Raw genomic sequence first — 14105 nt, forward strand, 5'->3', positions numbered from 1 at the left:
AGCTAAGGATGGACATTGATAGATGCATTCTTAAATTTAACTTTCTCACCTGTTTCAATAGTGGATGAGACTGTACCACCACCAGGAGCAAATGGATCATTGGCTTTCATAGTTTCAATCTAAAATCAAATATTTATAATATGTTAATTCGGAAATGTTTAATTTTATAGAGACACATACTTGAATTCAGACATAAAATGTCACTTTTGTGTGTGCATCTAAAACAAAAGCAGTTATTCTGTTTGGTTTGGGATAGAACTGGACTTGTACAATCAGGTTTAAAACAATAATTTTGCTCTGCACTTGATAGTTATCCAATGACTTTTAAGATTGATTGGAATTTCATTCAAGTCAAAATGCAATCTCCCAAGTACTCAAGATAAAAAGAGAGCTGCCTGTCAGTTTCAATCTGAAGTACAAAATATAACTAGTTTAAAAAAAATGTCTGTAATGGAAGAATTAATTTCAACAAAGAAACCCAAAAATCTAGGCCTGAAACATCAGCCTTCCTGCTCCTCTGATGCTGCTTGGCCTGCTGTGTTCATCTAGCTCTACACCTTGTTATCTTAGATTCTCCAGCATCTGCTGTTCCTCCTATCTCCAAAAATCATCAAGTTGATTTCGCAAACCTTGCATTTGTGACTAAGTGGAAGTGATGTGCTCAAAAGTAGATAGAAGCGGGTTCATGCCTGAAACTTACTGAAGGACAAGTTCCTACTTTCATTTTGGGTATCGAGAGAGGAATCCAATGACCAGAATCTAGTTATCGGAAGTCTGCTTCCATGGCCAAGGGCAGAACTCAAAGTCACTTCAGCAATATACCTCGGTATTATCAACAAGTAATGTTCCCAACCCTTCTGGTGCAATAAATGTGCAAATAGAGAATTAGAAAATAACTAAGTACAATAACTGAAAAATATGCAGAACTAAAAGGTTCGTGTTCACTGCGTTTCTTGTATTAATTGTTGAAAAACATGCTGAAGAAAGGTTGAATATGATCTTTCTGAACACCTTACTCAAATGATCTTTCTTTAGCAAACGTAGACAGCTTATTTGACCACAAGAGTTTTTGAATGTATATTCCTCACACTTTATGCACAGATGTTTGCCTTCACTATCTATTCATTGGATAATTATTATGTGCACAAACTTGGGGTACTTTTAGCCCTAGGAATTGTAAGACAAATTAAAAGAGTTTGCCTAACACTAAAGATCATTGTAGATCATACAATCCCTACAGTGTGGAAACACGCCATTCGGCCCAACAAATCCACACCAAACCTCGAAGCATCCCACCCAGACCCACACCACTATAACCCACCTAATCTACACAACCCTAATCACTACAGACAATTTAGCATCGCCAATCCACCTAGCCTGCACATCTTCGGACTGTGGGAGGAAATTCATGCAGACACGGGGAGAATGTGTCAACTCCACATAGACAGTCGCCTGAGGATGGAATTGAACCCGGGTCCACGGCACTGTGAGGCAGCAGCGCTAACCACTGACCCACCGAGCCTCCCCGATAAAGGGGACACCCAGATATGATTTGGGACCTTTTGATGTACTCTATTAAGTCAGCACATTAATAACTAAATTTCACTTATGTGTACATCAAATAATCCATTCTGGGACCACAGTTCAGTTTTAGCATCATATACAACTGTGTGAAAATCCCTTCAGGACACAGCAATGCATCCACATAGTCATCAATAATCTAATACTTAGCACGAAATAATTTCTCAACCATTTGGTTGCTCTGCTCATTATACTTTGGTCTAACAAGCATCACATACACAATGGGGTCATCTCTTGTCAAACTTAGCTCCTTCATCACGGAGCATCTTCTGCCCTACATCAATGACATGGCCCTGGTTAGAAATTTGTCCAAAGAAGCGACAAGATTAAATAGCTGCCGTTTCACAGTTCTCCAATATATCACTACAGGTACTTTCTCTATAATGAATGCTTTGTTAACACGAAATTTGGTTTTAACATGAGTGATGAATCGTGGTCACTGTTTAGATAATGTGAACTTGCTGCTGTACAGCAATTTTCTACAACGATTTCCATATAACGCAAGTTTCTATGGTGCAAGGTTACATGAGAACACAACTACTGCGTTATAGGAGAACTACTTGTATCTGCATATAGAATCATTCATAGATTGCCTACTTTATATTTAGTAAAGCAACACCTGCCTTTCTGTACACAACTGATTTCCATACTTACTGATCCCACATTATTGTTGGCCATACTCGTACTAAAAGGATCAGACTCCATGGATGTAAACGGGTCATTTGAAGACTGCTGAAAGAAGTTACTAGAAGCATCTGCAAAAGGATCAGTGCCTTTAAAAGGGTCTCCTCCAAAAGGATCTGCAACAATATTGTACAAATGATTCAGCAAAAACACAAACAAGAAATATGTGTAGAGAAATGAATTTGAATTCAAGCTGCATGTAATCAATACTATCTGAACAGCATAACTGAGAAAGCCTATCACAAATAGGTGTAATTAGTACCCACATCAGACTGCAACTGAGACAGTAAAGGAAACTGCACATTGTTTCAAGTTAAATAAATTAATTTTATACATTGAAAGAATTCCACAACATTTCTAATATCTTTGGTATAAATTTCACATTGTACTAAGTTATAGAAATTGACAAAGGTCTCAAGTTTTATTTGAAGTCCATGTTCATTGTAGCTAAGTATCAAAAGGAATATGACAACTAATCTTATGCTCAGGCTAAGATGGAAGAAATATAAATATCTGCCTTGGATCATGAGACAACCACAGTCTCCAACTGTTATAAAATATCTGCTCGAGAGCATTAGGTAGGTTACTTACCCCTTCGACATTACACTACACACTATCGTGAAAATTGGCCCATTAACATGCGTAAACGTTCGTGTTTAAATAATATTGGTACTAATGGGACACTATGTTAGGATCTTCATGGGAAATTATACTTAAGTTTTGTACTCGGAAAAAAAAACTACCTATAGGTTTCTCATTTCCTCCCATACAGTAAAGGAGATAGACCATTAAAAAAGGTACAGGGCAGATCATTGAGCTTTCTGCACCATTCAAAAGGATCACGGGCGATGTCATATTCCACACGCCCACTTGGCTGCATGTTCCCCTAACCCTTGATCAAGACCCAATCTCAGCCTCAAACATGCAGAATGAACTCTATGGGAAGAAGTTTCAAAGACTCTCAGCCCGCAGTGAAGAAACTTCTCCTTGTCTCACCTTAAACTGGTGCCCCTTTATTCCTGACACCATCCCATGAGGGGGAACATCCTCTCAGCATTTACCCTGTCAAGCCCCTCAAGAATCCTGTATGTTTCAAAAAGTAGCCATAGTCTTACCAGACCACACAACTGCTCATTCATGTGGGAGAGATGACGAGTAACAGTTCAACGCGAGGGTCACCACACCTCAGGTGAGGGAAGAGGCGGAGAAGAAGAATCCTTCATGGTGTTGGAACTGAACCCATGCTGTTGACATTGCTCTGTGCTGCCAAACCTGAGCTAACCACCCCAGATAAATGACTGTTTTCAAAATGAGATGGAATATTCATCAATGCTTCCAGCTATTCAAGTTAGTTGCAAATCCTCCAAATGTACAACAGGTATTGCAAATATACTGGGGTGTGTAAAATTCCGTACTGCCACAACTCCCAACAAGTTTGTTTGGTTTTCAGCTGCTTTTCTGTTGGAAGCTAAGGAACGACTGAATCATCCCCAATTATAGGATTTGTTACAATTCACTGTGTTCTGTTGTTGAGATGATCTTGAATACTTTTCTGCTGGTCATCGTATTGCTTTAGTTGTCTCTCTCAGATCCTTAACAACCAATGGAGGTGACATGGTGGACAGTTGTTCCCTTACAAAACGTCCCCGAATGATCATTTAAAACAAATGTTCCAGGAAACATAAACTGGTTTTCTGCAGACAGTAAAGATATCACTCCTAAGCTGGGGAAGAATCAAACAACTCTCACTCTCTCCCTCCCTAATTTGTTCCCAGCTTGAAGCTAGAACCCAAGATCAATCACACATTTGTGGCGGACAAAAAAAGGTGCCTCTCATTGATAACTGATCACTGTCAAATAGACCAATCAAAATCTGTTGCTAGAAAAAGCTGCATTAATACCCCTTCAGCTCCAGATCGTATGAATCTCAACTTCAAATTACACTTGTTCAAACGTGTGTATACACAAGACTTCTCATGGGTGTCAGGTTTCCAGAACTCCTCCCAGGCATTCAAACATTAAACTCTTTCTCGTTGCAGTGCCCAGTTTTTAAAAACATAATTTACACTAGAATAGAGGGATTTGAAAGTATTACAGTGAAATAAATGTTTTAATCATTAACAAAAACCTGAGAGTGAAAGCTGATTTTTCAAACCACTGTGTCTTGATTAGGTAGAAGCAATGGACAAAAGATAGAAATAATGATCATTTCAGTGGGTGGAGTTCCAGTTTGAATCCTAGCAGGAATAACTGTTAAGAATAAGCTGATAATTCAGAGACTGTTCACAACAGCAACTAATTCAATGCAAACTGAATAAATTTTTAACCATCTGATTAAATTAATTTAATTTTACTGCCCTTTACTAATTTGGCCCAATTAAATATTAATGCTGGGGAAAAATGACTCTCTCTTCAGGCACCCGGTGTCAACATTAAACAGATCAGATTGGACAATTTGTCAACAGCAGTAGAAGATCTGTAACAATGACAATGTCAACATTTTTTACTCCTCCTTTGAGGATTTGACATCCAGAGGTTACGTGATCCAGCAAAACAAATTCCACAGAACTGCCTGAAATTCCTCTATAACACGTTTGGCTCTGCCTGAAAAAAAATTTCTTCAGAAATTTGCCACTGTCAACAATCTTTCCCTTTGAGTTAGCATACTACATGAGAGCTGTTTTAAGTTCTGCCTCTGCATCTCTGCCTCATCTCCTCACTCGCTTGCTCTTCAGCTAAAGGCAGAACAAGCATCATATTACACTGGCTATTGCATCACTTAGTTGCTCAAAGCACATACAATTCCAGAACACAGACACCCTGCAGCAGATGAAGTGTACTAAGAGGACAGTAAATCATCAGAGAAGTGATCACATAATAGGAACAAAAAGGTAACAGGACCTGTTCAAGCATCAACACTTCAGAAACAAGCTTCTAATGTTAAGTATAAAATGAAAATAACAGCAGGATACTCCCGCTTCATTTCATCATCAGCGATTTGTTTCCAAGAAGGGTGAGGAGCAAGTTTCATTCTCGCATCTATGTTTAAGCAACTGAGAGATATACAGTTGGCTCTGCTGTAACACGTGTTTCTTCAACATGAATTGGCTTTACCGCGATTGAAGAATTTAGACCACTGTTTGTAGAACGCCAACTTTCCTTAATTGTCCTGGCTATAATGCAATTCCGGCCCCATTAGCTTAAATGGCATGGTTATTGCATGATTTTCTCATAATGCAAGATCGCACAATAACAGAACTATTACATTATATCAGAACCTCCTGTATTTGACAGCATTTACAAGACTATTATACAACATTCTCCTTTCCTGCACCCCACAAAAACTTAAGACTTTCCCAAAAATCTGTCTAATTCAACCCAAATCCCGTTTATTCGTCATGCCTATTCTTGATCTAGACTGACTCCTGTCTCAATAATGTCTCAATTTTAAAATTCTCATCTAATTTCACGTAGTTCAATGGGTGCCCCCCACTTCATCTCTGTAGCATCTCCAGCATTAAACTTAAACACCTCTGCTCATCTCCACTTTTGGAAAATTGAACATTTCATTTTAATTGCTTCATAATGGCAGTCATGCTATCAGCTGTATTGGCCCTGAGCTCTGTTACCCCTCTCTAAATTTTTCAGACACTCTGCTTCATTAGTTCCTTAAAATCCTTTCTTTGATTAACCTATTGGTCCACGATCATAGTACGTCCTTCACAACTCTCTCAATTTATTTTGCTAACATTCTTGTTGAGTATCTTGGAAAGTTTTGCTATGCTCAAGAAATTATAAATGCAATTTGTTACTTGGGATAGGAGTAAGGTTAAAAAAAGGAGCAATTTAGAACTGGAATTTTCACTGCTGGCATACCGTAGCAATTTAATCCTAAGAACATCTAAATAGTGAACTTCTGTCAACTGAAAAAAGGACACAAGTTTAGGTAATGTCACTAGGTTGTAGGATCACCCTCCCCGAGATATGCCTGATTCTCCAAGCCTGGCACAAGAGCTGAAAGTTCCACTTCAACATCTACCTCAAACTTTTAGTTTCCAGGTGAAATTAGCTTTGTACTAACACAGAGTGCTGGGTGAAATTGTTTTAGATTAAGTGCACGACAGAGTATTATTCTTACCTGCAATATCAACTTTTCCAAATGGATCATCTTTAAAGGGATCACCTTCAAAAATAATTGAATAAAAAAAATTACTACAAAACTAACATACACATCACTAAGGGATTAACATAAATTACGTTAATTTCTAAGGTCAATTCTGTTACGCAGCATACATAGACCAAGACCACAAATAAAATCATGGACAGGATCTAGACAGGCCTTGGTTTCAATTTTGCCTCTAGGAAAGTGAATTATTGTGCATCTAATGTTGTGCACCTTTCTTGGGTTTCTCATTGATTTTGACATATGCACTCAGTCTCAGCCCCAAATGATGGTCCCATTTACCATAAATGGACAAAAGTAATTGCTCTGAAAAATCTGATTGTGGTTAAATGGGTTTTCCAATACATGTTCTTGCAATTATACAGGATGCAGGCATTAGCACTGTTCAAAGGCCTTTGCTCAGCTCATCAGTACAGTATGTCATATTCCATTTTCTGTAATGAGTTAGGATTATTAGTTACAGGCATTCCATTTTGCATTGAAAATATACCCAGAAATTTGACTTCTAATTGGAGATCTAAATTGTGGGTAAATTAGAAATCATGTAATTCACACACAGCAATGCATCATGCACATCTGTGAAAAGGCTGCTTCATCCAGAACAAAAAAAAACTGCATACTACATTTAAAAAATCAGTTTATAAAGAGCATCTGAGCCCTTTGTTATGCTGTTCTCTCTCTACTGGTTACAAATTCGACGCTCCCAATATCTTGCTAGTTCACAAACAACACATCAAGCTTGTATTAGGATCACAGGAGGACATCCAATGCATTGAAATATCTTGAGACTGATGTATTGCTGATATCTCTGTTCAAGTCTTTTGTCTTGGACTTACTAGGACAGACATAGGAATATCCAATTTCAAAAGAAACTATCATTAATACTGCAAGAGAAACAGGGTACTGATTTGTTGCCAAATGGTTGACAAACTAGTTTCTGTGGGATATGCCGTTTGATAGAACACCACCTGGTCTCTATCCCTAGCTTATTTCCAATAGGCTGGTAATGCATTTGTAAAATTTGACCCTTCAATTGCATGCAAGAATTTTCCTAGACGCCTTCATGAAGTCCATCCCATGCTAAAATTCCCATTGAAATGGCACAGGATGACGAATTCCTTGTCCTTGATGCATTAGCTGAATGATATACTAATAGTTTACCTACTGTCAGTCATTGACCATCCTAACTGGTCAATACATACATTGGGATTCCTGAGTTGTACACTCGAGAAGATTGGCATCATCCGCAAACTTGGAGACAAGACTTACTCACTGTGCAAGTTTGATATTATAATTGCGACAAAGCTGTACAGCCAGGATAATGGCGATCCAGTCAGATTGTTGTAGATTATGCAAACTCATACATGGGCCTAAAGCAGCTACTTTCAGTTCTGAGAAGTGCCCGTGCCCAGTCTATCACAAAGAACCCTTAAAAGCAAGGTATCTAAAAAAAATTTCAACAACAGATTTCACACCACGACCGTCAAGAAGCAAAACAAAATGGTATTCTTTTGGATGCCAAGCCAAATACATGTTCTGTCTACCACCATTGAAAATGTACCATACGAATTCCCTTGCCAGTACAATACCAGCTATCAATGTCTCAAAGACTAACGGACTACATGAACCAGCATAAAAAAGTGTGGAGCTGAATGAACACAGCAGGCCAAGCAGCATCTGAGGAGCACAAAAGCTGACGTTTCAGGCCTAGACCCTTCAGAGAGGGGGAGGGAGAAAGGGTTCCGAAATAAATAGGGAGAGAGAGGGAGGCAGATGGAAGATGGATAGAGGAGAAGGTAGGTGAAGAGGAGAGTATATGTGGGGATGGAGGGAATAAGTCAGTCCGGGGAGGATGGACAGGTCAAAGGGCGGGATGAGGTTAATAAGTAGGAAATGGAGGTGCGGCTTGAGATGGGAGGAGGGGATAGGTGAGAGGAAGAACAGGTTAGGGAGGCTGGGACGAGCTGGGCTGGTTTTGGGTCGCAGTGTGGGGAGGTGAGATTTTGAAGCTTGTGAAATCCACTTGGATACCATTGGGCTACAGGGTTCCCAAGTGGAATATGAGCTGCTGTTCCTGCAACCTTCGGGTGGCATCATTGTGGCACTGCAGGAGGCCCAGTATTGACATGTCGTCTGAGGAATGGGAGGGGGAGTTGAAATGGCTCGCGACTGAGAGGTGCAGTTGTTTATTGCAAACCGAGCATAGGTGTTCTGCAAAGCAGTCCCCAAGCCTCCGCTTGGTTTCCTCAATGTACATGAAGCCACAATGGGTCCAGTGGATGCAGTGTACCACACTGGCAGATGTGCTGGTGAACATCTTCAGCCCCCCCTCGCATTCCTTAGACGACATGTCCATCCTGGGCCTCCATGCGCTGCCACAATGGTGCCACCCAAAGGTTGCAGGAACAGAAACTCATATTCCACTTGGGAACCCTGTAGCCCAATGGTATCAATGTGGATTTCACAAGCTTCAAAATCTCCCCTCCCCGCAACTGCATCCCAAAACCAGCCCAGCTCGACCCCGCCTCCCTAACCTGTTCTTCCTCTCACCTATCCTCTCCTCCCATCTCAAGCCACACTTCCATTTCCTACCTACTAACCTCATCCCACCCCCTTGACCGGTCCGTCCTCCCTGGACTGATTTATTCCCTCTGTCCCTCCCCACCTATACTCTCCTCTGTCCATCTTCGATCTGCCTGCCCCTCTCTCCATTCCCCTTTTCTGATGAAGGGTCTAGGCCTGAAATGTCAGCCTGCTGTGTTCATCCAGCTCCACAATTTGTTATCTCAGATTCTCCAGCATCTGCAATTCCCATTATCTCTGATACATTAACCAGCATGTCGTTTTGTACATTCGCAACAGGCAAAGTACGTGACTGTACTCAGCCAGTCTGTGCTTGTGAAAAACAGAAAATAATGGCCCAGCATTTGATAGAAGTCTATGACTGGGAAGCACTTTACTGAGCAATCCTGACTGAGCAGATTTCCTAAACTGAACTAGTCCAATTTGCCTGCATTTGGGCAGGAACCCTCTAAACCTTTTGCTATCCATGTATCTGTTCAAATGACATTTAAAACACTGAAATTGTATGAACCACTGTGGTAGCGAAAGTTTCATTGTTTGAGCATCCCAACGAGAAGAGTACAATACAAATGGATAATTTGGTCTTCTCAGCTTAAGATGAACTGAGTTGCCTCAGATAAAATCAAAAGGGTGAAAACTGGAGAACAAGAGCTTTGCAGTCATCTGTTACTTCTTTCTTGGCACACAGTAAAGTTCAACTCACAACTTATATTGAATAACGCAGAGCTACTGATTCGAAACCAAATACCAATGCAAACTTTGTATTTATCTAGTGCCTCACATAACTTTAGGCCATCCCAAAGCACTTTACAATGAATGAATTACTGCATTTAACCACGTGAGTAAAGAGCAGAGTTCCTGTCTGTTTTAAACCTGAACGAATTTTGGAGTGTCTGTAATCCAAAAATTTAGATTGTGCCTTTTTTCTTGCAATGTCAGATTTGGCCTACACTTACGAAAGCTAGAACAGAACCATGGGACAAGCAATGTTAAATTATTAATCGTTATACATAGGATTTTTTAAAAAAAACTATACAAAGACTACAAGCACCAAAATTTTAAATGAAAACAAAAAGAAATTGAACTTACTTCCAGTGAAAGGATCTGTCTCAAAGAAATCCAGGTTTGGGTCTGGAATACTGTTAGTAGTTTTCATAGCTACTGGATCAAAAGGATCATCCTACAAGAATTAAAAATAAAATTACTCATGCACAAACTAATTAAACTGAGCTTGGATTTTGCAGATTGCAACACAGTAATGACACTTATTCAAATGCTTGTTTCAAACTGATTTTACGTTAAAAGAGGCATAGACTAGATAGATAGAACGAGAGCGCAAGACAGGTAGTTAAGTTGATGAGTAATTGAGAACCCCAAACCTAACTGTTCTGGGGACAATAGTTTGATTCCATGGCAAGTAGTGAAATTTGACATCAATTTTTTTAAAAAAAGTTGGAATTAAAAGGCTAACAATTGTGACCACGTAACCATCATCGATTGCTGCAAAACTACACGGTTCACTAATGTCGTTTTGGAAACTGCTGTCCTTACCTGCTCTAGCCGACATATGACACCAGATCCACAGCAATGTAGTTAACCCTTTATTACTCACAAGTTTCTGATTTATAATATCTCTAGAAAGTCTAAAGAAAGGAACAAAACCAAACCAACCACTTTCTGTTGACTTATGCACTGGAAACAAAAACAAACATAGCCCTGTCGATTCTGCAGAGTCTTTATTACCAGAATTATGCCAAAATTGGGACAGCTGTCGCACCGACTAACTGAGGTACAGAATGACATTGTAAGTGTGATAGTGAAAGAATGGCAATGTTGTAGACAACAGTCATCACCTCTGGGTATGTCCTGTGCCTCAAGCAGGGTTGACTCAAGAGATGCTGGCACAGTGGTACACAGCTTACATCTGCAAGCGACACTACAATAACTCATCAAGCTTCCTCAAACAGAACCCTCCAAATCTGCAACCTCTTACATGGACGAGGGCAGCAGATTCAAGGGAACACCTTCAGCTGCAAGCTTCCCTCCAAGCCACACGCTATCCTGACTTGGAACTACTTATCACTGTGCCATCCCTAACACTGGAACTAAATCCTGGAACTTATTTTCCAACAGCACTGTCTTGGTGTTCCGACAATCCAGAGACAGAAGTTTTCTAAGAAACTTAGCACAACCATCTCCAAGAGAAGTAGGATGGGTGATAAATCCCAGTCTAGCTACTGAGCTCATGTCCCATGATTGAAAAGCAAAAACCCATATGACCATGACAATTGCAACTAAATATTTTACATGCTTACACCAGTTGGGAAAAATACTTGCAGATATAAAACAATGATGTTTCAATATATTTCTGGTCAATTTAAGACATTACGTATTGCATTGCCACCCAAGATCAACAACAGAGATGCAATTTGAAGCTCAGAGACCAACTCGGTGCAATGTGACACTCTCATTGAGCATGGTGTGGTATAATAACCACAAGATGGAGCAGTTAGCAGCAGTGGATTATTTCAAAGTATTGAAGCATCCAGAGGGGTGAGAAAGAAAGTGGAAAGAAAAACAAATAAAAGCTGTTTAAAAATGACATAATCTATGTAATACAAGAATCAAGCTGGAGAGATACAGTTACCCCAGCCTAGCAGCTGGGCTATTTCATTCTACTTGATTTATACCACAGCAATGTTCAGTACGAAGTCCTGCAACAGCCCAACCTACCTTTTCTGCAAAGCTTGGCTGCTGAATTTCAGTTTGTTCTGTCCTTGTTTCTGTAGCGTTTGGGATGGGCTCCTCAATGTTGTTGCTGACCTAGAAAAAATTTTTTTTTTTATTTACAAAATGTGGTGATATTTGCTGATGACTGCGTAGTGTTCGGTATTGTTTGTGAATTTTCAGTTACTTTAGCAACCCATACCTACATGCAGCAAGACTTGGACAATATTCAGACTCAGACTGAGTGGCCAGTAAAATTTGGATCACATGAATGCTAGGCAATAACCAGCCCTAACAAAAGAATTAAATCATTTCCTCTAGACAGTCATAGCATTATCACCAAGAAATTTCCCAATATCCAGCATCCCCAGGGTTACCATTAACCAGAAACTTAACTAAGAAATAATTTTGCTTTCAGAGACATTCCACAGCAAATAACTCACCTCCTGACTCCCCCAAAATCTATCCACCATCTACAAGGCACAAGTCAGGTGTGTGCTGGAATACTTGCCCTGATGAGTGCAGCTTTAACAACACTAAAACAGCTCAACAACTTTAAGGACAAAATAAGTGATCTGATTAATGCCTTGTGCACCACCTTAGATGTTTGTTGCTCGTTTCACAACTGATGCACAGTCTACGTCATTTACAAGATGCACTGTAGAAACTCAAATGCACCTTCGGCAGCTCCTCCCAAACCCTCATCACTACCATCTAGAAAGACGGACAGGCTAAGGATAACAGTACTACCTGCAAGTTACCCTCCAAGCAACACACACTATCCTAAGTTGGAATTGTATTGCCACTCCTTCACTGTTGCCAAGTTAAAGCCAGTACTAACCATTGTTGGTATACTCCTACCAAATATACACCACTGTTTCAATATGACAGCTCACAACCACCTTCAACTGCAATTACGATTGAGCAACAAATGTTGATACAAGTTAGTGATGCTCAAAACCCAGGAAAGAACAAAAACATTAAATTTTCAAGATATATATGGTAACATTAAGAGGAAATGCAGCATTTATTGTATAAGTATCGCATTTACAGCAATTTAAAATTCATAATATTTGAACTCCGTAGCATATATCATGTCTTACCACAGCCTCGCTCATAATCACTTCCTTCTCCAATGGGCTGTGCTTCTCTGTGTTTTCCTTGTGATCAGTGGATTCACTGGCACTGCTGTTTAAATCATTGTGCTCAACACTACCATTTACAAGGGCAGGTTGCATCAGACTCCGCCAACTCAGTTGACTGTTGAGGCTCTCCTCAGATTCTTGTAGCTCAGACAACTTGGATTGTGCCTTTAAACACAAAATTCAAGTAATCATGACATATCTTGAACAAGTGTTTGCCAGATTATCTGTGGCACTCAAAAAAGGATCAGAAAGATTCAGCCCACACCAATACTAAACTTACAGTATCTTAAGTACAGTATAACTAAATTGGAGCCAAGGGCATGAATTATGTAACATTTTGAAGCGTACATTGTTTAGAAATACCAACATCATTTAATTGTAACGGAAATTGCATACAGCTGAAGTGTCTTTTTACAATTTTTCACTGTACATTTTATACCTAGATCTTTTACAATTTACAGAAAACAGGCCTGGTTACCATTCTAAAAATTGTTTTTGACCAAGAATCACGAAGCAAATGTGGCAGCATCCACGAAATAAAAATGCACATTTCCCATTTGCAACAACTTTTACAAGTAGACAAGTATATTTAATTCCTCGGAATTACAAACTTTCTTTCAATTTAGCTGCACTAAATGTTGCACATACTCAAGTCACCAGAAAAAGAGAATAAGTTTCAAAACTACAAAACCAGACATAGCAGTTTAACATCCCTGAATCGAAATTTGCATCAAGAACATAAAAAGGTAACGTAAACTCATGTCAGCTGCTCTGGTAGCACCATGCACAACAAGAGAGGATTTTGAAGAATGAGTTATCAGTTAGTGAATACAAAATGGAGGAATTATATATTGTATTTAATTCACATGTTCAATATAAACTGTCTCTGTTTTGGTAAATTTTTACTGTAATGAGCAGCAGCACAAAAATAAACTATGTAACTCACCCACAATGAATTAGTCTCTCTGAAGAGACACAAGAGCACTCAAGGTGTCAATGTTGAGTTTATCCAAAGAAAGAGATGACCACACAGGTTAGAACAGCATGCACCTATACGGCACTATTTACCATAGGGATAAACAGATGACTTATGTCGACAACTTTTCCAGCTAGAGACAGATCAGGTCTTGGGTCAGGTATGGGATGGTTACGTGCATACAAAGCCCTTAACGCCATCTAGAAAATTAACCAAACTGCAATCT

The 14105-nt window shown here is 39.5% G+C and overlaps 1 protein-coding gene across 6 annotated transcripts in view; it reads right to left on the bottom strand.

Moving 5' to 3' along the window:
• The window catches only part of eps15 (epidermal growth factor receptor pathway substrate 15), a 144098-nt gene that overhangs the window by 13590 nt on the left and 116403 nt on the right, over positions 1–14105 (bottom strand). For all 6 annotated transcript variants that reach the window (XM_048539476.2, XM_048539478.2, XM_059647938.1 and 3 more), the window contains exons 16-21: positions 12862–13068; positions 11765–11854; positions 10121–10211; positions 6404–6448; positions 2236–2381; positions 50–119 (exon numbers count right to left, since the gene is read on the bottom strand). In XM_048539476.2, coding sequence (XP_048395433.2) covers positions 50–119; positions 2236–2381; positions 6404–6448; positions 10121–10211; positions 11765–11854; positions 12862–13068 — 649 coding nt within the window. The remainder of the gene's footprint in view (positions 1–49; positions 120–2235; positions 2382–6403; positions 6449–10120; positions 10212–11764; positions 11855–12861; positions 13069–14105) is intronic.

This window comes from Stegostoma tigrinum, chromosome 8 (assembly GCF_030684315.1).
Source record: "Stegostoma tigrinum isolate sSteTig4 chromosome 8, sSteTig4.hap1, whole genome shotgun sequence".
Classification (NCBI taxonomy): domain Eukaryota; kingdom Metazoa; phylum Chordata; class Chondrichthyes; order Orectolobiformes; family Stegostomatidae; genus Stegostoma; species Stegostoma tigrinum.